The sequence below is a fragment of the Natator depressus genome, chromosome 24 (assembly GCF_965152275.1).
Source record: "Natator depressus isolate rNatDep1 chromosome 24, rNatDep2.hap1, whole genome shotgun sequence".
In the NCBI taxonomy this organism is placed as follows: domain Eukaryota; kingdom Metazoa; phylum Chordata; order Testudines; family Cheloniidae; genus Natator; species Natator depressus.
In genome coordinates, this window is record NC_134257.1 from 8,903,535 (window position 1) to 8,924,731 (window position 21,197).

The following is a 21,197-nucleotide window of genomic DNA, read 5'->3' on the forward strand; positions in this document are numbered from 1 at the left end:
TAGAGACGGAACGAAAGCTGAGCGGCTCCTCTAATCCCATGCCTCCGGGAGCTGGGGCTTTAAAAACAACTCCAGATAACGCTGGTTTTGGATGCATGGTGCTGTCCATGGCGGGTCAGAGAGACCGGCTTTATAGTGAGGGATGGGGTGGTGTGTCAGTGCCTGGCTTTGCAGACAGGCTCAGGCTCTGCCAGGGGGCAGGGAGCAGCCCTGGCTGCTGTGACCCCCGCCCCGCAGCAGCCCTGTCAGCAAAACCTTCCCCCAGGCCTGCACTGCAACTTTCCCCCCCAGCTTCCTCCTCCAGCCGCCCCGCCCTTTGCCAATCCGCAGCTTGTTACTAGGCAGAGTTGACATCCAGCCGGCCAATCAAGAGACAAATCGGATTTGTATCCGGGTAGAAAAGCCAGCCGCAGCCAATCAGATTAATGAACGGCCAAAGTCTCCGGGCAGATCAGAGGTGCGTGAGCCAATCAGAAAAACAAAGCGGCAATCAGGACAGGTTGGGGGGGGTTATTCCCCCCCCCCCGCCAGACGAGTTGGTGCTTAGGTACTTTCTTTTTCTGTTTTGCCATTGGGGCGGCACGTGCCTGTCCTGTGCGCTGGGGGGGGCAGCGACCCAGAGGGGCTGGCAATAAAAGCCAATAAGACCATGCTGCCGGGGACGCCTCGCCAGCCGGGGCAGCAAATCTGGGGGCGAAAGGGGAGGCTGGCCGCGGACTGAGCGGCCGGGGCGTGCGCCTCCTTCTCCCTTCCTGCAAACGCACCTTTGGCCATTTGACGCGCTCTGGAGGGGGCTGTGGTGACCCTGAGAGTAGGTGAGTTTCCTTTGTTTCGTTCCCAGTCTCTTTCTTGCTTTGCAACGTAGCCAAGCCTTGGGGGTGAGGATGGGGCGGGGGCGGGCTTGCAAAGTGCTGGTCGCTCCCAGAGAGAGGAAATCCGTCTTGCAAAACCATAATAAAGGGACGCACAAGGATCTGCTCTTCTTTGCAAACCGAAAATCGTCGCCTTGGTTGGGCCAAGCTGGGTCTGGGGCATGGCTCTCTGGACCTTGCGGCTGCTGTCAGACCTGGATGTGCGACATTTCAGGCCCCCCCCCCCCCGAAAATAAATGATGAGATCTGGAAACACATAGTGCAAAATAAAACCCGAGATGCTTTTACAGCCAGGAGGAGGAGGAAGATTTCCCCCAGCCTGGGGACAGCGCGATTTGGCAAGTCTGAAGCTGCGGCTCCCAGTTCAACTGCAGATATTTAAATCTCCCTCTTCGTGGGATTTCCCCCCCCCCCCACTTCCCCCTGGGGCATTCCAGCCATTAATTGATTTTCTCTCAGTGGTAGCACCTCGCCCTGAAGAAGGAACTATAGATACAGGATCTATAACTAAACAGGCTACTCCGGAGCTGAGGTTTGCAGAATTGTAGCATTGCATGCAAATTTCTTGTACAAACTAATAATTAAATTAGCTGCAGTCTTCTGTTGAATGCAGGGTTATTAATGGAGCCTCCTTGAGCTCTGCTGAATCCTCACTTTTGCAATTAAACAGGGAAAAACTCAGCAAAAACTTTATGGTCTTGCTAATTTAATTTTATTTAAAAAATTTTATTTTGGGGGGGGGAGGAAAATAGGACAAGAAGAAGAACGCTGTCTGGCGGAGGTAGTCAGAGCTGGGGCTGAGTGTCAGGACTCCTGGGTTCAACTCCAGGCCCTAGGAGGGAGTTTGGTCTAGTGGTCAGAACCGGGGACCAGGCAGTGGGACTGTAGTGTTCTGTTCCCAGCTGTGACACCCACCAACTTGCTGAAAATCACTTGACATAAGACAGTGTTATTTCTTCAGTGCGCTCAGCTTGAGTTCTATATCTGTATTCTTGACATTGACTTTTTTACTTCTTGATTATTTTAATACTGCGTTAGTGTCCAGTGGCCTCAGTCAGCATTTGTGTTAGGTGCTGTACAAACTCATGGGAATGGTTTACAATCCAAGGCCCCGGTCTTGCAATGAGCTCTAAGCCCACAGACCCCATTGCAGGGTCGGGACCTACCAGGAAAAGAGTGTGTGTGTGGGGGGGGGGAGATCCTGACTGCTTGGGGTCTTTAATGACCACATGTCACTTTTTGCAAGAATCTGGGCCTCGGTGTCAAATTCCAGCAGGGGTTATTGCATTCAACCTCATGAAGGCTAGGGAACTCTTTCATGTCTGTCTGTACTACTCTTCTTTCAGAATTAGGTCCCAGAATTCCCTTTCATGCTTTCAATGGGATTCTCCTCCCATTACGCTTCCTCTCCTCGGCCCCGATCCCGCACTGCGACCCTCTAACTGCTCTGTTTAAGTTGATGGGAGTTGAGGGTGCTGAACACCTTATTTGGGTGCCTAAATGCAGAAGTGGGGGCCCTTGAATTAGGCCCCCAAGTTAGATGGCATCAGCCTTTGCTCCCAGCTCTCCTATCCAGCCTTACAAGCGTGAATTGTATTTTCACGCATTTTTATTTCTTTGTAGAATAATTACCTGTATTGTGACAGCATCTACAAGCCCCAGTCGCAAACAAGGTACGAGGTGCTGCACAAACGCAGGACACTGCCACTCTGCTTTTGGACCTCTGCCTCGTCAGCGACACCTGACTCCCTCTAAGCTGTCAGGTTTCTCCCCAAGCAGCAGGGAAAGAGGCCGAGCGCTCGGTTGTAATAACAAATGGCACTTCTGCACCGGTTGGGTGGCTGTCTGCCGTGGGGCAGTCTGTTCTGGGCTGCTTTTTCACGGCTCTTGTCTTTTAGGCAGTTGCCGAATGTCATGGCTGACGACAAAGCTGGTCCCAAGGTCTCTAAAAAGGGAAGCTCGCAGTCTGGGAACTCCAGAGGGGATGCCTCAGAGCCCAGCACCCTGCTGCAGAAACTGAAGAGCACCATCTCGTAAGGGCAACATCTGCCTCTCGCTTTTGTATGGCTGGCTTCTTAGATGTTTTCTTAGCGGTAGTGAAAGGCGCTGGCTGCCCAGCCCCGGAGACGTTGCGTTGCTCCGCACCTTGGGCATCCTTATCTCTTTGAATTGTGGTGGTGTGAGGATCTTGTGGTGCTAGGGGCTGTGTGTGATTGATTAGTACAGGCCAACTCCAGCACCCGCACACTAAACCCTACAACTGAAACGAGACCAAAGTATCATAGCCCACAGGAGACTAGACTGCCACGGGCGGCAGGCAGAGATGAGGAGGGACCGAGGAATACCAGTGTGTGAGGCGCCCTGGGACATGATGAAGTGAGATATAGCCAGATAATCCCGGCAAGTGACCTGTTCCCACGTACTGCAGAGGAAGGCGAAACACCCCCCACCCCCGGTCCCTGCCAATCTGGCCTGGGAGAAAATTCCTTCCTGATCCCACATCTGGTTGTCAGTTAGATGTAAATGATGCTCAAGGTCTTTAAATATTAACAGGCAAAATATTTTGCTGTGAAGCAATCAGGGTTGCTACCCATATGCAACATACCTGCCTGAAACCCACATGAGCAAGGAAATGAAAAAATTAAGCCACATGGCCCTACGTACCGGTCTGCACCACTCACAGACACACGGCTTTCCCTGACCGGTACCCCAGCCCACACATGGTAACCTTAACTCTGCCCTGACATAGCCGCCTCTGCTTCATGCTGGCTGCCTTTGTAAAGTGCTTGGACATCTATGGATGAAAAGCGCTATATAAAAACTAGTGAATGTTATTTGCTAGGTGAAAGTCCCCATTGTCATATGGAAGTAATTCATGAAGATAAAAACAAACAAACCTGAAAGTGGCTGAGAACTTAAAACTAGGAAGGTAACAGGCCGTGAAACCTGGCGATGATTCAGCCTGGTGATATGCTGAACAAAAAGAGCTGTCAGCCATGCTTGTAGCTGTGTCCGTCGCTTCACACCGACTCAGTGGTCCTCAGTAGACCCCGAGCGTGTGATGATTTGGTGACACTGACTTAGCCAACATTCTAGGCTTCAGAGTGATACACAGACAGACACATAGACCCTGGACTCTGATTACCAAATTTTCCCCTCCTGACACTATTCGTCATGAGTGTTTGGTGCAGAGGTGGGACAAAGTGGGTAGTTTCTATAATATTTGTATAAATCCTAGGCATGCCTCAGTTTCCCTCTTGCTACCCAGTGGGTGCAAAAGGTTTAACCCTGCTCCTGGAACAGGACAGGAGGGGTGTGCGGGTCACCTCACTGTCTGGAGGGGAATGGGTAGAATCAGTAAAGAACTGGCTCAAACCAGCCCGAATCAACAGAGGGTCTCCAGCAAGACCGAGAGATGCCCTTAGGATTGAACACCTAACAGCAGGAACCCCTCTGCCCCGCAGGCTGGACTGGGGACTGAGCTAGAGAACAAGGTGTCAGGTGACTGGAGGAAGGGTGACCCTTTTGGAGGGACTCGGGAGCCCAGAGCTGGGCAGATAAAGGGGGAACACGGGACGAGAGCCAGAGGTGGAGTCCATCACAGCTTGGCTGGCTCATCAGGGCACTGGTTTAACCAGAGTGGACTATGGCATAACTTCTGCCTCTCTGTGCTACCCCAAGGATGTTCGGATTCTGTAGCCAGGTGACTCATCAATGGCTCCCTTGTTCTGAAAAAGGCTGCCTGTGTCACTGTAAATACTCCCGGAGAGCACGGTGTGGGCCCGGTACAAGCCTCCCGCTGGATTTTGGCTTGGCTGGATTCACTCCAGGGAGCCATGGACAGAGACAGGGAATGCTGGGGCCAGAGGCCTGCCCCTGTGGATCTGTGTGGGTCCTTGGGGCCCAGCACAGTAAAGGGGTCACTCCCAGGAGGCTACTTACAGGCTGGGACATAGCTCAGACCCTGTGACTCCGTGAGAAGTGGTGTGTTGGGGGAGGGTAGTTGGGTAAAGGGGGTGACAGAAGGCTCACCCCCCGAGTGGGCAGGGCCTTCTTAATGACTTCAGAGGCCCCTGGGCACAGCGTATCGGGTGGGGGGGCAGCGGAGCCCTGCCACGTTACAGTAGAAAATAAATAGTAATTCTTGCCTGTAAAATGTTATTGGGAACTAAAACACAACGTAGCGGTAACAGAAAAAGTGTTAAATGTATTCTGCTGATTTAAAAACCTCTGCAGGCAGCGAAGTGACAACTGACCTCTGAAAATCCAATTTCCTGAATCACTCCAGACTCAATATTAACATTTTTTTGTTACACATCACTGCTGGGGCCACCTTTCCGCTGGGGGCTCTGGGCACATGCCCAGTTTGCCCCTGCCTTAAGCTGTCCCTGCTGGTGCGAGCAGGGCAGAGTTAAGGTGTGTGGGTTATAGGGGATGGTAATTTGCCTGTGGGTGGAGGAACAGAGGGGATGTACTATTCGGTGGCTCAACATTTGATTGCTCCTGTGGGTTTGAATCAGGCAAGCTGTGTGTGTGTGAAGCAAGCCTAAACGTTTCCCAGCAAAGTTTTTTGCCTGTTTAATTTCCTGGTTTTTTTAATCCTTAAGCGAATGCGTCTTTGCTGGGGGAGTGGATCTGTGGGCTGGATGTAAAAGCAGTTGCTGACTGAGTAGACGTTCTGTTACAGCAGCTGCTGCATATGAAAGCTTTCTCTGTTACGCGCAGAAGCTGGGCTTTGACTCCAACGTACTGGAGGTGGCAGTGAGGTTTGGCTGGGAACCCCTGAGGTGTTTTCCGTCCCTGTGGTTCTGCTTTGTGCAGGGAGTGCTGTACGGTCCACGCTCTGTGGCTTGATGACGGATGCTTTATTTTTTCTCCTGTTTTAAACAGCAAATCCGTGCAGAACAAAGTGGACAGCATTCTGGTGAGTGTCTTGAGCAGCTCTTCGGCTGCTTAAAAGCCCTGTAGCGTAGAGACCAGCACAAGTGAGTGTCAGCCCTGGATCTTCTCTCAATGGCAACATCCCATGCTGCTCTGCCTCTTACCATACTGGCTCAGTCCCTCAATTCTACCTAATCCAGTAATCCTGCCATAAGGGATCCGTTCAATGGTTCACTCAGTCCAGGATCCGATCTCTAAGAGGAGCAGTGAGCAATGCGTGATCTTCCAGAGCAAATCAGACCATCTGCCCTTGACCAATTATGTATTGCTAAATAGAGTGGGTGGGAGAAGGCCTTCTTCCTTCCTGACCCCTTTATTGGTCAAGTCATGCCCTGATGCATAAGATTTTATTTACTTTGCCTTGCGCAGCAGCAGACATAATTATTGGTCACAGAATGATCTCTGCTAAGAAGTCTCTTTAGTCATTGCAATTAGCAAAGTAATTTAACTTCTGGCTGTTTTGCTGCCTCCGTTGAATCTCTAACCACTTTGTCCCTGCTAACAATAGCAAGATGTGCAGAAATTTTCAGACAACGATAAACTCTACCTGTACCTACAGCTGCCATCCGGTCCGAGTTCTGGGGAAAAAAGGTAGGGAACTGACTGAGATACCATTGTGCCTTGTCTTTCACTACAGCGCGGTTCAGTGGTTAGCGCAGGAGGAGGTTGGGGATCAGGATTCCTGGGGACTGTTGCCAGTTCTGGGAAGGGGGTGCAGGAGTTCTGGGCAGTTGGACCCTGGGGTTCTCTTGCCGGTTCTTGGAGGGATCGTAGCCCGGTAACTTAAGCAGCGTGACTGGGTTCTCTTCAAGCTGATGCCAGTGTTTCCCTGTAACTCAGTTTTCCCATGTATTACCCCCCACCCATTTTATATTACTTCCCAGCCTCATGGGTATGGGAGGGAGGGAGTCTCCAAATAATGCCTATGATCCTCTGAAAGTTGCTACAGAGAGGAATGTAACCCTGGCCTGGCAACCTCTCTGTCTCCCCCCTCAACCCCTCACTGATGCAATCTCTGTGCTAATTAATGTTGTCTCTAATTTGATCATGTCTGCTTACCATGACCTGCCTCCCTGGGAGCAGCAGCCTGGACCTGAGCTCCTTGAGCACTGCTGAGCACATGCATGCATGCAACTGGATCCGGAATCACCTGGAGGAACACACGGACACCTGCCTGCCCAAGCAGGATGTCTACGACACATACAAGTGAGCATGTGCACAGGGCCCAGCATGAGTCAGTGCAGCCAGCGGCCTTGCATTGCGAGCGCTCTCTGCAGGCTAAGCAGGGACTGGCTGCATCAGGGCTTAACTGGGAGGCCTCCAAGGAAGGCCTTAGATTTCCAGCCTCAGTTCATTCATAGTCCGTTTGTACCCATAACATCCTGGATTACCAGCTCCTTGGGGCAGGGACTGTCTCTTTATTCTGCGAATGTACAGTGTCTAGTGCTGATCAGTGACTAGGGTTCATAAGTGCTACTGTAATATACCTAATACTTTACAGCGCCTGGCGCAATGGGGTCCTTCCTGTTCCATGACTGGGATGCCTACGCACTACCGTAATACGCCTAATAAATAATCCTGAGCAAATGCCAACTGTGCTAGTGATGCTCAGTGTTACTAAATTCCCTGTGGTGTTTCAGATACACACCCAGAGATCATCCTCCACGTCACTATGGGACCACACGCTGCTCTTCTTACTTGGGCAAAAAATCCATTGCCTGAGTCAGAACTGTAGCACTGGGCTGTAATGTGTTGGGCAGCTGTTAAAATGCCGTTTCACCCAGAGGTGGCTGCATTTCAGTGGCGGAGAGTGATTTCCCTCTGTACAGGGAGTAGATCATGTTGAGTTTGCGGAGGCTGAGTTTACAAAGACCCTCTGTGATATGACTTAACTAGAAGAGGTGCTGGCACCCAGCATTCAGTACTGCTGGTGATAATCCACGGGGAAGCAATCGAATGCATGGCCAAGACAGTAGTATCAAGTGCAGGACCTTGGCTTTGGGATGAAACTCTCTCTCCTCTGATCCTCTGAACCCGGCAGGCGATACTGTGATAACCTCTGTTGTCACCCTCTGAGTGCCGCTAACTTTGGGAAGATCATCCGGGAGATCTTCCCGAACATCAAAGCCAGAAGACTGGGAGGACGAGGACAATCGAAATATCCTTGTACGCTAAATAACCTCTGTCTACACCTCCGAGAACTAGCCCAAGCAAAGGGATGATGTCAGCTTAGTTTTGTGTGGACAGGGTTGACGTCTTTTAAAGAACAAGAATGAATGGAAATGATTTGTTTTTAATTGATTAGTCATTACATTTTGCAGCACCACAGGGGAATGGAGCATTTGGAGCAGGGAAGTGGGAGCAGGGCTCCTGGATTGTATTCCCAGCTCTGGCAGAGAAGTGGTGTCTAGTGGTTAGAGCAGGAGGCTGGGAGTCAGGAATCTGGGAGGGGGTGGTATTGAGTGACTGAAATAAGAAACTGCATGTCAGGACTCCTGGGTTCTGTTCCTAGCTCTTATTAACAAAGTGCTGTGGGATCCTCTAGCACAGAGGTTCTTAAACTTAATTGCACCGCGACCCACATCTGACAAGAAAAATTACTTCACGACCACAGGAGGGAGGACCGATGCCTGAGCCCGCCCGAGCCCCACTGCCCTGGGTGAGGGGTCCAAAGCCCGAGCCTCACCGCTCTGGGCAGGGGGGCCAAAACTGAAGCCCAAGGGCTTCAGCCCCAGGTAGGGGGCCTGCAACCTGAGCCCCGCCGTCCAGGCTTCAGCACCAGGCAGTGGGGCTCGGGCTTCAGCGCTGGGCCCCAGTAAGTCTAAGCCAGCCCTGGCGACCCCATTCAAAGGGGGTCATGACCCACTTTGGGGTCCCAACCCACAGTTTGAGAACAGCTGCTCTAGCAAAACAAAAACAATGAGGAGTCCGATGGCACCTTAAAGACTAACCGATTTATTTGGGCATAAGCTTTTGTGGGTAAAAACCCCACTTCTTCAGATGCATGGAGTGAAAATTACAGATACAGGCATAAATATACTGGCACATGAAGAGAAGGGAGAACCAGTGTTGACAAAGCCAATTCAGTCAGGGTGGATGTGGTCCACTCCCAATAATTGTTGAGGAGGTGTCAGTACCAAGAGAGGGAAAATTGCTTTCGTAGTGAGCCAGCCAGTCCCTATTCAAGCCCAAATTAATGGTGTTAAATTTGTAAATGAATTGTAGCTCTGCAGTTTCTCTTTGAAGTCTGTTTTTTGTTGTTGTTGAAGGATGGCTACTTTTAAATCTGTTACTGAGTGTCCAGGGAGATTGAAGTGTTCTCCTACGGGCTTTTTTGTATGTTAACATTCCTGATGTCTGATTTGTGTCCATTGGATACAGACTAACAGGGCTACCCCTCTGATATCTAGCAAAACAGGGTTGCCAACTCTCATGGTATTTGGGAATTTCCTTAAAGCTCCGGCTCTTAGAATCATGTGATTCCATGAGAACCCACGATCTGGGGCAAAAATTGGGGATTGGTCCTGCTTTGAGCAGGAGGTTGGACTAGATGACCTCCTGAGGTCCCTTCCAACCCTGATATTCTATGATTTTAAGTTTCTAGCTGTCATGGTTGCAAAGAAAATTTTGTAAATGCAAACCCTGAAGGCTCAAAAACCAGAAGGAAAATAAAAAAGAGCCCAAGTTTATTATTTTTTAAAATCTAGGATTTTTTGGGGGTGTCTAACTCATAATGGTTGAACATGTGGGATTGGCACTACGGTTACTCTGGAACACACTTTGGGATCCTCTAATGAAAGCTGATACAAAAGGAAATGTATTATCTTTAAATCCTTGATAGATTTTAAGTAAGGCTGTTGATTAATTGCAGTTAACTCACGTGAGTAACTCAAAAAAATTAGTCGCAATTAATCACCGTTTTAATTGCACTGTTAAACAATAGAATACCAGTTGAAATGTATTAAATATTTTGGATGTTTTTCTGCTTTTTCAAATAGTTGAAATTTACAATGCAGAATACAAAGTGCACAGGGCTCACTTTATGTTATTATTTTTATTACAAATATTTGCACTGTAAAAATGATAAACAAAAGAAATAGTATTTTTCAATTCACCTCCTACAATACTGTAGTGCAATCTCTATTGTGAAAGTGCAACTTACATATGTAGATTTTTTTTTGTTACATAACTGCACTCAAAAACAAAACAATGTAAAACTTTAGAGCCTACAATTCCACTCAGTCCTACTTCTTGTGCAGCCAATTGCTAAGACAAACAAGTTTGTTTACATTTACGGGAGATACTGCTGCCCTCTTCTTATTTACAATGTCACCTGAAAGTGAGAACAGCTGTTCGCATAACACTGTTGTAGCCGGCGTTGTTAGGTATTTATGTGCCAGATATGCTAAACATTCATATGTGCTTTCATGCTTTGGCCACCATTCCAGAGGACATGCTTCCATGCCAGTGACACTCGTTTAAAAAAAACTGCATTAATTAAATATGTGACTGAACTCCTTGCAGAAAGAATTGTATGTCTCCTGCTGTTTTACCTGCATTCTGTCATATATTTCGTGTTATGGCAGTCTCAGATGACGACCCAGCATGTGTTCGATTTAAGAATACTTTCACTGCAGATTTCACAAATGCAAAGAAGGTACCAATGTGAGATTTCTACAGCACTTGACCAAGGTTTACAAATCTGAAATGCCTTCCAAAATCTGAGAGGGATGAGGTGTGGAGCATGTTTTCAGAAGTCTTAAAAGAGCAACACTCCAGTGTGCGAAACTACAGAACCTGAACCACCAAAAAAGAAAATCAACCTTTTGTTGGTGGCATCTGACTCAGATGATGAAAATGAACATGCGTCGGTCCGCACTGCTTTGGATTGTTATTGAGCAGAACCCGCCATCTGCATGGAAGCACGTGTTCTGGAATGGTGGGTGAACCATGAAGGGACATAGGAATCTTTACTGCATCTGGCACGTAAATATCTTGCGACGCTGGCTACAACAGTGCCATGAGAACACCTGTTCTCACTTTCAGCTGACATTGTAAATAAGAAGGGGGCAGCATTCTCCTGCAAATATAAACAAACTTGTTTGTCTGGGCGATTGGCTGCACAAAGGGTAGGACTGAGTGGACTTGTAGGCTCTAAAGTTTTACATTGTTTTATTTTTGAGTGGGGTTTTTGTACAAAATTCTACATTTGTAAATTCAGCTTTCATGATAAAGAGATTGCACTACAGTACTTGTATTAGGTGAATTTAAAAATACTGTTTCTTATGTTTGTTTGTTTTTTACAGTGCAAATATCTGTAATCAACAATAAATATAAAGTCAGCACTGTACACTTTGTATTCTGTGTTGTAATTGAAATCAATATATTTGAAAATGTAGAAAACGTCCAAAATATTTAAATGAATGGTGTTCCATTGTTTAACAGAGCGATTAATCACGATTATTTTTTAATCATGTGATTAATCACGATTAATTTTTTTTAATTGCTTGACAGCCCAGATTTTAAGCCCAGAAAGTAGCACTGTGATCATCCACTCTGACCTCATATATAACTCAAGCCCTAGAACTTCCCCAAATAATTCCTGTTTGAACAAGAGCAGATCTTTTACCAGAACATCCGATCTTAAATGGGAAATTCCCAGTGATGGAGAATCCATCTGGCCCTTGATAAATTGTCCCAATAGCTAATTACCCTGACTGTTAAACACTGATACCCCATTTGCAGTCTGAATTGTTGACCTGCTAATCTAGCTTTGGACAGAAGTAGCCTCTTCTGCAAGTCCAGAGAGAATATATCCTTCTTTTCAGCTTATTCAACTAGTTAAGTTCAGTCAAAGTTGAGATTGGGAGTTGAAAAAGCAGGAAAGTTTATTTTCCTCTTCCACTCATGGTGGGGGTCGAGCAGATCTGGGCTAGCTCGTGGGAACTGAGAAGTGGACCGAACTAGTGCGGAGCACAGTGAAGTATAAACTGCATCGGCAGTGAAAAGCAAGAGGTTTTGTGATTCCCAGATCTCTAATTGGATGTGGAAGGAGTCACACTAAGGACTTAAACAGCCTCCTTTCAAGCTTTAACGTCTCACTTTTGCAGCTTTATTTAGTTCCTTCCAACTTCCCACTGAAATTCCTTAACCTTGCCGAACGTATTGCTACAGCGGGATCAGGAGGAAGACCGTGGTCAGCATGCCACCCCTGCCTAGCCTGGACCTCAAAGTTACCGATACCGTAAGTTCCCCAGAAGCACGGCCTCCTAGTGTGAAGGCTGCTTGAGCTTTAGTGGGCCATCCTGGTGCTTGTGGGCTCTAAAGCCCTCCATGGTTAGGGGGTGTTTCAGTAGATTTCTGCAATGTCACTGCCCCACCCTTAGCTACCTAACACACCTGCTCTGAATTTTAGATTTAGTGTTGAGTCTGTTTTGCCTTCATGCCATTGACCATGGGAAGGTCCTAGCTCAGCCCCATCGGCTATAGGAAGTGTTGTGGGGAGGTTGTATATTCCCCCTACCGTGGGCACTGGGCCCCCTACCATGTCTGGGGCTGGCAGGGGTGTAGAGGGGTTTGTACATAGAGCTGGGAAAAACTCTTCACCCAAAACATTTTTTGTTGTTGTAAAAAATGCAGATTTGGCAACACGGAACCATTGTGTGAATTCATCTCAGTTCCTCCAAATTGTTACAACTGGGGGAAAAAGGTTAAGGAAAACGTTAAACGTTTGACCTTTCGGTGTTTTGGTTCAAAACGATGTCTCAAAATATCGTGTCCTGAACCTTTTAAAAATGGTCAAAAATGAAACCTTTTGTTCGACCCAAAATGGATTGATTTTGACTTTTTGGAAATGCCAGCACATCCATTGCTGGGAAAATTGGTTCTCCCCCCGCCCAGCTCTTGTATGTTGGCATATAACGTGACCCATCCGTGGGAACTGTCCTCACCATGACCTCCTGTGAGTTCAGGCGGGAGCGCTGGGTGTCCATCGGGAGCGCCCCCGGGAGTTTTGGGCACTTGATTACTGAGCACTGGGCAAACACCAGGAGCGCCCTGGGAATTTTGCGTGCTCACTGACTGTGCCTGGAGAGGGGAGCAGAAGCGCTCCAAGGCCTGGTTCTGGTCGCTGACCTCCCTCCCCTCCCCTGACACAGTCGGAGCTGACAGACCTGGTGCAGTCATACCACGACGAGCTGGTGGACGCGGCCTGCGCTTTGACCTGCCACTGGGCTGAGAAGATCCTCAAGCGCTCCTTCAACAACATCGTGGAGGTGGCTCAGTTCCTCATCCAGCAGCACCTCATCAGCTCGCGCTCCGACCGCGCCGACCTGGTCATGGCCATGGTGGTCTCAGGTGGGTCGGGTGCTCAGAAAGGGGATTCCTCCCACAGGACCTGCCCTTGCACTTGTGTGTGGGGGGGTAGGTGGGAGCCCCATTGCCGAGCGTGGGGCTCGGTGGAGTACTGGGACCTCCCACTGCAACGCTCGTTGCAGGGTTGGGGTTATTGAGGGTGCCGCAGGCCTCTCTACCCAGGCTGGCTTCAGCCTAGCTGCTGCCTCCCCAGTAATGGACATAGGGCTCCATGTGTTGAGTGACACCCCTTTGTGGGGCTGGGTTTATTCACATTCACAAGGAAACTCAAGAACTCCCCAGCCTCCCGGCTGGCTCCCACCTCTCAATGCAGGGCTCTCAGGCATAGAGATCATCGAGCCTGACCACCTGTATATTGCAGGCCACCAACCCCACCCAGCACCCACACCCCAAAAGCAACCAGACTGAGACTAAAGTATCCCAGCTGGCGGGAGACTAGACTGTTTTGTGCCGCAGGCAGAGAAGGGGAAGGACCCCGGTGCACTAATGCCCGAGGCCTCTTCAATGGCAGAGCATTAAGTGAGAGATTCCTGGTCATGCTGCAAAGGGAAGGAAAAACTCCTAGGGTCCTTGCCATGCTGACCTAGGGGAAATTCCTGCCTGACCCCACATATGGCAGCGATTGGTGAGACCCTGAGCATGTGAGCCAGCCAGCCGAGCAGCTGAGGGGGAGAGTGCTCGGAGCACGGCCCTCCCCGACCAGTGTCCCAGCTCCAGCTGTCCTGTCCCCACTGTGTCAGCAGCAGACTTGCTCTCCGGTCTCCCTCGCAGGCTCCTGCAGGCTGCACCCCTGGGCTCTCTGGCTGGGAGCTGAGGGGGGTCACTGTGCAGAGCAGCTCATGCAGCCCTCTTCATCCTTTGAGTCACCCTTCTGCTTCCTCTGAGTCTTCACAGGCTTTCTGCCAAAGCTCTGTCTACACTTAAACCACTGCAGCTGCACCGCTGATGCTCCGCAGCATAGACCCTCGTGACAGCGACGGGAGGGGTTCTCTTGTCACTGACGTTAATCCACCGCCACAAGAGGAAGAACTCTTCCACCGACCTACCGCTGTCTTTGCCGGGGGCTAGGTCTGCTTCACGGTGTCAATCGGCGGTGTGGATTTTTCACATCCCAAAGCGACGTAGCTGGCTCAACAGAACATTGTAGGGTACCCCTGGCCTGTGACAGCCAAGCACGGGACACCAGAAATAATTCAAGTCTTCCCCCTTCCCCAGTGTCCTTTAAGAATTGCAGTATTGCTTTTAATAGGTCTCCATTTTCCTGATGCTCTTCCTAGGTGTTGCAATGAAAATTTGGATATTTAAAGGTTTGGATACTTAAAGATACTTAAAAGTTTCCCATATATCCCCTTGCAATGGTACACTCTGCATTCCCAAAGAAGCTGATCAGCTCTTTCCTGGACCTTGCCTGTTCTGTCTTCACGTTTGTTTATTAGAAACAAATTATGGTTTGAGCCACAATGACCAGTTAAAATTCTAAATAGAGCCACTTCACTCCTTCTCTCAGGGCCTTGGAGTATATGAGTATTTTCGACTCTTGGGCACGTTTCATAGAATCATAGGATGGGGGGGGACCTCGAGAGGTCATCTAGTCGAGTCCCCTGCACTCATGGCAGGACTAAGTATTATGTAGATCATCCCTGGCAGGGGTTTGTCCAACCTGCTCTTAAAAGTCTCCAATGATGGAGATTCCACAACCTCCCTAGGCAATTTATTCCAGTGCTTAACCACCCCGACAGGAAGTTTTTTCGAATGTCCAACTTAAACCGCCCTTGCTGCAATTTAAGCCCATTGCTTCTTGTCCTGTCCTCAGAGGTGAAGAAGAACAATTTTTCTCCCTCCTTCTTGTAACAGCCTTTTCACAGCATCTTTCCCTCTTCATTTCTTTGGGCCCATATTTCCTGCCGTTAACTCATTTTTAATCAGTTTTTTAAACTCTAGTTTACTTACAGGGGTGTCTAAATCAACTTGCTCATGTTTAACAGCAATTTTTGCCACTTTGTCGTTGCCCACCACCTCTTTGTGTGCTAGGATCTGTGCTATCACTGCGATTACACCCAGCTTCATCAGTTCTGTTAACCGTAACGTTTCATTACATGGAGCATTTCCGCTATCCGAAGAGTGGTTTCTGATCGCCCGGAGTCCTGATAAGGAATCAGACAGGAGGACCACAGCGGCTGGGCAAACATCTATGACCCAATTTAACGCCAGGATTTTCACAGCCAGTTCAGTCGTTGGAACGGCCCCAAAGTTTGATAGCTGTACAGCTTTCTTGATCCCGCATGTAGGAACGCAGAATGCTGCTCCCAATCTTCCTGTTGGCCTATCTTTGGCGGGGATATTATACAGACTTATCACAGACATATTGATTTGCGATATCTTATACGCTTAACATGCCTTTTCCTCTTTCAGTTTCACTGTACAATTCTGTATCTACCTCCGAAGGTATAATTTTCCAATGTTAATGCATTTTCCCAAAGCTATAGAATTTGTCCTCTTCTGGGTCTTTCTCTACACTAAGATCCTTTGTCCATGCTTCAGCCCTCCTTACATGAGGCATTTTGAGTTTTTGCCCTACACGTCGTCCATTTAAAAGTGTATCTATTCAGTGTTTCCAGTGATGTTAGCCCCAAAGGTTACATCTAAAAGCTTCATTCTTAAGATCATGGGCATTTTACCCACAGCTATCCGCCCTTCACAGCGGCGTTGTGATGAAGGGACCACGTGCAGTATTATGCTACAGTCTGCTGAGCTTGGATTGAGTCAAGCGTTCTCAAATTGGTTTTTGATGCCGAACTGAAATCCTGGCACCATAATCAATAACTGGCCTTATTAGCGTTCTGTGCAGTGTTACTGCTGCTTTCTGCTCTGCACCCTAGGACGTTCCAGAAACACTTTTTGAAGTAGGGTGTTCTGCCTTGTCGCTAATATTTTCAATATGATCCTTCCGTGTGAGCTTGCTGCTAAATATCACATCTAAAAATGTGAAGCTTTTAACTACGCTTATTTGCAGCCCATATCAATACAATTTATAATCTCGTTCAATTTTCCTTTTAGTGACTGTTCCCTTAGTTTTGTCAGTTGAGAAAGTAACCGTTCTGCCCCCTTGCCTCATCTCTACCCTGGAAGCCTGATTTAGCCACATGACCTGCCTGTCACATGACTTTCTCATTCTCCCCACCTATGGAGGTGAGCTATTTATGTGACAGGTGGGGCTGGACGCAGCTCCCTTAAAGGGGCCAGCCGCCCTGTGACAGAGGACTGGGTCCTGCTGCTCCTGGGGAAATGGCAGGCAAAGTTCCCTCTGCTCTTAGCAGGCCCTCCTCCCCCGGTCGTCACCTGAGATTAACCCTTTCAGCTGTGACTCTCTGTAGAGCTCCATGGGACATTCCCTTAGTGAGAGGATTTGAAGTCAGTTGCCCAGTTTCCATTAGTGCCTCTGCGGACCGTTTGCACCATGGGGAGGAGCTGCACTGTTCCAGCTGGGCATGGCTAAGATGGCACGGCTGTTGTGTGTAGACAAAGCCCACCTCGATTAGGCTAACCCATAGCGGTAGCGCTCTAATCATACTGGCCTAGTTAAAGCAATACAAAGCCCTAATGTTGATGTGGTAATACTGGTGCGTCCCTGTTTATTATGTCTATTGTATGATCTGCATTTAGACTATGAGGTCTCTGAGACAGGCACCGTCTAGGATCATTTATTAGGTGTATTACAGTAGTCCCTGAGAACCCCAGTAATGGACCAGGGCCCTATTATGCTGGGTGTTGTAGGTACACAGAATGCCCCAGCTCATTTTGAGTTGTGATGGCAACTCCCTCCCTGGAACCCTGGGTGGGCGGAGCGGGGCTGGATGTGGGGTGTAGAGGGCGGGACAGGGCTGGACATGGGATGGAGTTCCAGTTTTGTTGTGCCTGCACCAAACCTGCAACTTTAATAATAAACTGGGCCCACAACTTTCTGACATAGCCTTGTACGTAGCCTCTTGGTGCTTTAATGTCCGTTTAAAGACCAGTCTAAGTTATACTGGTGCAATGTTCGCATGGGGACAAGCCCTCAGGAACTGGTTTAAACGGAACCAGAATAAGCCCACTCTGAAACTGAAGTAGGGGATTGCACCAGTCTTACTCAGGCCACGTCTACACTGAAAACGCTGCAGCTGCTCCGCTTTACCACTTCAGTGTGTAGACACTACCGTGATGAGGGGTTCTCCCATCACTGTAGTTCATCCACCCCCCGGAGAAGCAGTACCTAGGTTGATGGAAGAATTTTTCCGTTGAGTTAGCTACTGCCTCTTGGGGAGGTGGATTGCTTACCACGGTGGGAGAACCCCTTCTGTTGATGTAGGTAGTGTTTACTCTGAAGAACTGCTGCTGTAGTGTTTCAAGTGTAGACAAACCCTGAATTAAACCAGTGTAGCTCTCTTGTATAGACCTGTCAAGCAGACCAGAGTTAGGGCTTTCCTGGCCTGTGACTATAATAAATAACATCCAGGATAGAAAGTAAATGCATTTTTCCCAAATAAATAATAATCCCGGTGCCTTTCAAAGCACTAATAATTTAAGGGAAGGGACTTTTTCCATTTAAAAAAAAACAAAAAAACTTTTCTAGTGAGGGTGATCTTTAAGAACAATCAAGTCCATGTAATTTTTTTTTTTTGGTTGATTGGTTTCTAGAAAGTTCAGAAAATATCCACCGAGACACTCGACCACCACAGACTGCCAAGAAGAATGGGTTGGAAACATCGGACAGCACTGTCAAAACCCAGCCGCAGGTGAGAAAGGGTTGGGTGCTGGGGAGAAACCTTCCCACCATGACTAGGGCCCTACTCCCCTAAGAGCTGAAAGGCTGGTATGGTCAGCCCCTGCTTGGAATTCGGCTTACTGTTAATCTAAGGAAGAGTGGGGTCTAGTAGTTAGAGCAGGGGGGCACTGGGAGCCAGGACTCCTGGGTTCTAGCCGCAGCTCTGGGAAGAGAGTGAGGGCTAGGGTTAGATCAGAGGGAGCTGGGAGCCAGGACCCCTGGGTTCTAGGCCCAGCTCTGGGAAGAGAGTGGGGTCTAGGGTTAGATCAGAGGGAGCTGGGAGCCAGGCCCCCTGGGTTCTAGCCTCAGCTCTGGGAAGAGAGGTGGGGTCTAGTGGTTAGAGCAGGGGGGCTGGGAGCCAGAACTCCTGAGTTCTTCTCACACCTCTGCCACTGAATTCATGCCGTTAGCAAGTCAGTTCTCTGTGCCTCAGTCTCTCCTATAAAATGGGGGTGGCAGTAGCCTCAGGAATGGGGTTGTGGGCCCTCATCGCTGAACCCTAGTTGGGTGTAGGTGTTTGGCGGAGGCTCTGGAGATGGGCGCAGCGTGGGTGTGTGGTGATGCCCCTTCTGCCAAAGTCCATCCGTCTGTCTTTGCCTGTCAGAACAAAAAGGAGAATAACTCGAAACCCTCCGTCCCACCCCGAGCCGAGAGGAAGAAAACCCCAGAGACCCCCAAGCCGGTGAGCAGCCCCCAAGTCAACGCCCTGGTGGCTCGCCTGCCTTTCCTCCTGCCTCGCATCCAGGCCAGCGAGAGACTGATGCCGCCGGGTGCCCAGGCCGTGCGCTCCTCCCCTCCCATCCTGGCGCCCAAGATCACGGCCACGCCCATCGGGGGCACGGTCAAGATGGCCGCCCTGCCGCTGCCGGTGGGCACTGCTTCCTCCCTGCCCATCAACCTGGCACCGGGCGTGAATGGGGCGGCGGGTCTGGTCAGCCAGCAGGCGGCGGTGCCGGTGATCAACATGATCCTGCCCAATGTGCCGACCGGCATGGGCATCCCCGTGGCTGAAATCCCAGGTAATCCCAAGAGTGCAGCCGGCGGCGGCAGCGAAGGGCACAGCCCCGCCAAGAGCAGCGAGGGGCCAGCCGGCAGCCGGCAGGAAGCACAGGGAGCCAAAGGGGCCAAACGCCCCCTGGAATCGCCTGGCGAGGCTTCCAGCATCAAGAGGAAGCGCGGTCGGCCCCGGAAGAGGCCAGAGGAGGCGGAGGCCTGTTCGCTGGATAAATGCAGCAGCACGGAGGAGGCGGGTGCCCCTGAGACCGGAGGAGGGGGTGATGCCGGCCAAGAGGGTAGCACATCACGGGGCTCAATCGTCTCGGGCGGGAATGGAGGGTCGCCCAGCCCGTGTCCCGGAGAGCCAGGAGGGCTCTGTGTGGGAGGCCCAGACAGCCGGGCTAAAGGAGCGTCGCTAGGTGCTGACCGAGCCATGGGCACCTCCCAGGTGAGCGTCATCCAGGATGGCCGGCTCAGTGATCAGAGCCAGGTGAAAGCTGGCACCCAGGAGCTGGAGGACGATTTGCAGGCGCCGATGAATCTAGGCGAGGCTGGGCCAGCAGTGGCAGGGGGGGCCTTGGCTTCTGTACCACGATCCCAAGGCTCCCAGGAAGGGAGACCTCACTCCCGCTCTCCCTTGGGAGACACCAAACCGGAGAGCCCGGAAAAAAGCCTGGCCTTGCCGCCGCTATCAGCGATTTCTGCCCCCGGCGACTGCGCTCGGCCGTCTGACTCCGGGAGCTCTCCCGATTTGCTTTGTGACGCATCTGGCTCGGAGGAGTCGTCGCCGGCAGTGTCGGGTTTGTGCTCTGCCGGTGCTGGAGAGGACAAAGCCCCTATGCGCCAGCGCAGCCCTGCTTCCCAAAGGCTCCCCAGCTCCCAGTCCGCAGCGGATCGCCCCTGAGCACGCCCTGTGCAGCACCCTCGCCACAGCAAGCCGAACTCGTCGTCTGCCCATGTCCGGGTTCGCAGCCAGGAGTTGGCGCTCTGCCACAACGGGACGCCTCGCAGGGAAGATTTAAAAATGATATTCATTTGCTAACTGCCTCCGACCCTTCCCAGGGCTGCAGAGTAACACCCCTCCTCCCTCTTCCCCCCCCACCTCCCGATGCCATGCTATTAAATAAAGCCAATCCTTGCCACACACAGTTTGTTTGTGATCGGCAGCCGTCACCTTTTCTCTGGCCCAGCAATTTGGTTTTGCTGCATTGGGAGGCCAGGCCAATGCACCGTCACTCCTGCCCCCTCCGTGAGGAAAGGGCTGCTGCTCCCAGGGGTGGAAAAGATCTGGCTGGAGAGTAGGAAGCCCTCAGGTGAAGAAATGACTTGGGTGACATCTCGCCACCTCAGCCACCAAGGGCATCTACACTGTTCACTGCGCCCAGGCTCTGACTTGGGTTTGAGCCCCAGCCCCCTTCCATCCACACCAAACCAGTGACTTGGGTCAGCGAGCACTCAGGATCCTGCTGGGGGGTGGGTCAGAGTCTAAGTCCTGCTGCGAGTTGGGTCCAAGCCCTGTCATTTTGCAGTGGGGATGCAGCTTGAGCTGCAGACCCACGTCAGAAGGTCAGTGCAGTGCAGTACAGACACATTAGCAGGGCTGAGACCTGGGTCCAACCATTGTAAACCCAGGTTTGCAGTGCAGTGGGGCAGCTCAAGTGCAGCCCGAGTCCACAAGCCCAGGTCCCACAGACCCGGGTTAAGCGTGCAGTGCAGAGGTAACCCAAGAGATCGTGTTCACGGTGCCCTCTGCAGACCGCGCTGCTCTTGGATACTGGACAGCACGGCTGGTTTCAGGCCACTGGTGTAACTGCCCCAAAGCAAACTGCTGGAGTTAATGCCATTCGCCCTGACACAGCATCACTTGCACTGCTGCGGTTACACCAGGGCTGAAATCAGAGGCCTTTGGGGCGCACCGCCAGTCTTGCATCTAGAAGGAGTTTTTGCTGCTGCTCCTCTCCTATGTAGGGCTGCTTGCCCTAGCTCACAGGCGCTAAGCACCTCGCAGGATGGACGCTGGTGTTCTCGCTGATCCCAGGTTTGATTTTAAAGCTAAAGCTTGTGGTGACGTTGTTGTTGTTGTTGTGATGTGTGTCTCCTTTAATTTGTCCCTTTGGTCTGTGTTTTGATCTGCCTACGAGCATCGCTAACCAAACCGATGAGCTGGACACATGAGGTTTTCTGGCCTGTGCCCCTTCTTGCCCTGGAAT

At 50.4% G+C, this 21,197-nt stretch overlaps 1 protein-coding gene across 5 annotated transcripts; it reads left to right on the forward strand.

Moving 5' to 3' along the window:
* Nucleotides 1-557: 557 nt before the first annotated feature.
* Nucleotides 558-20,187, forward strand: RFX5 (regulatory factor X5). 5 transcript variants are annotated; one of them, XM_074938157.1, is made up of 10 exons: nt 558-815; nt 2,771-2,905; nt 5,763-5,796; nt 6,373-6,404; nt 6,897-7,019; nt 7,855-7,971; nt 11,976-12,057; nt 12,971-13,169; nt 17,865-17,962; nt 18,596-20,187. In XM_074938157.1, the coding sequence occupies exons 2-10, from the start codon at nt 2,787-2,789 to the stop codon at nt 19,889-19,891; spliced, it is 2,100 nt and encodes a 699-aa protein (XP_074794258.1). In that variant the 5' UTR covers nt 558-815; nt 2,771-2,786; the 3' UTR covers nt 19,892-20,187. The 5 variants fall into 5 exon arrangements, with proteins under 5 accessions (XP_074794258.1, XP_074794257.1, XP_074794256.1 ...); XM_074938156.1 differs by having other exon boundaries at nt 559-815; nt 2,775-2,905; nt 6,322-6,404; nt 18,596-20,184; XM_074938155.1 differs by having other exon boundaries at nt 559-811; nt 6,322-6,404; nt 18,596-20,184.
* Nucleotides 20,188-21,197: the final 1,010 nt, after the last annotated feature.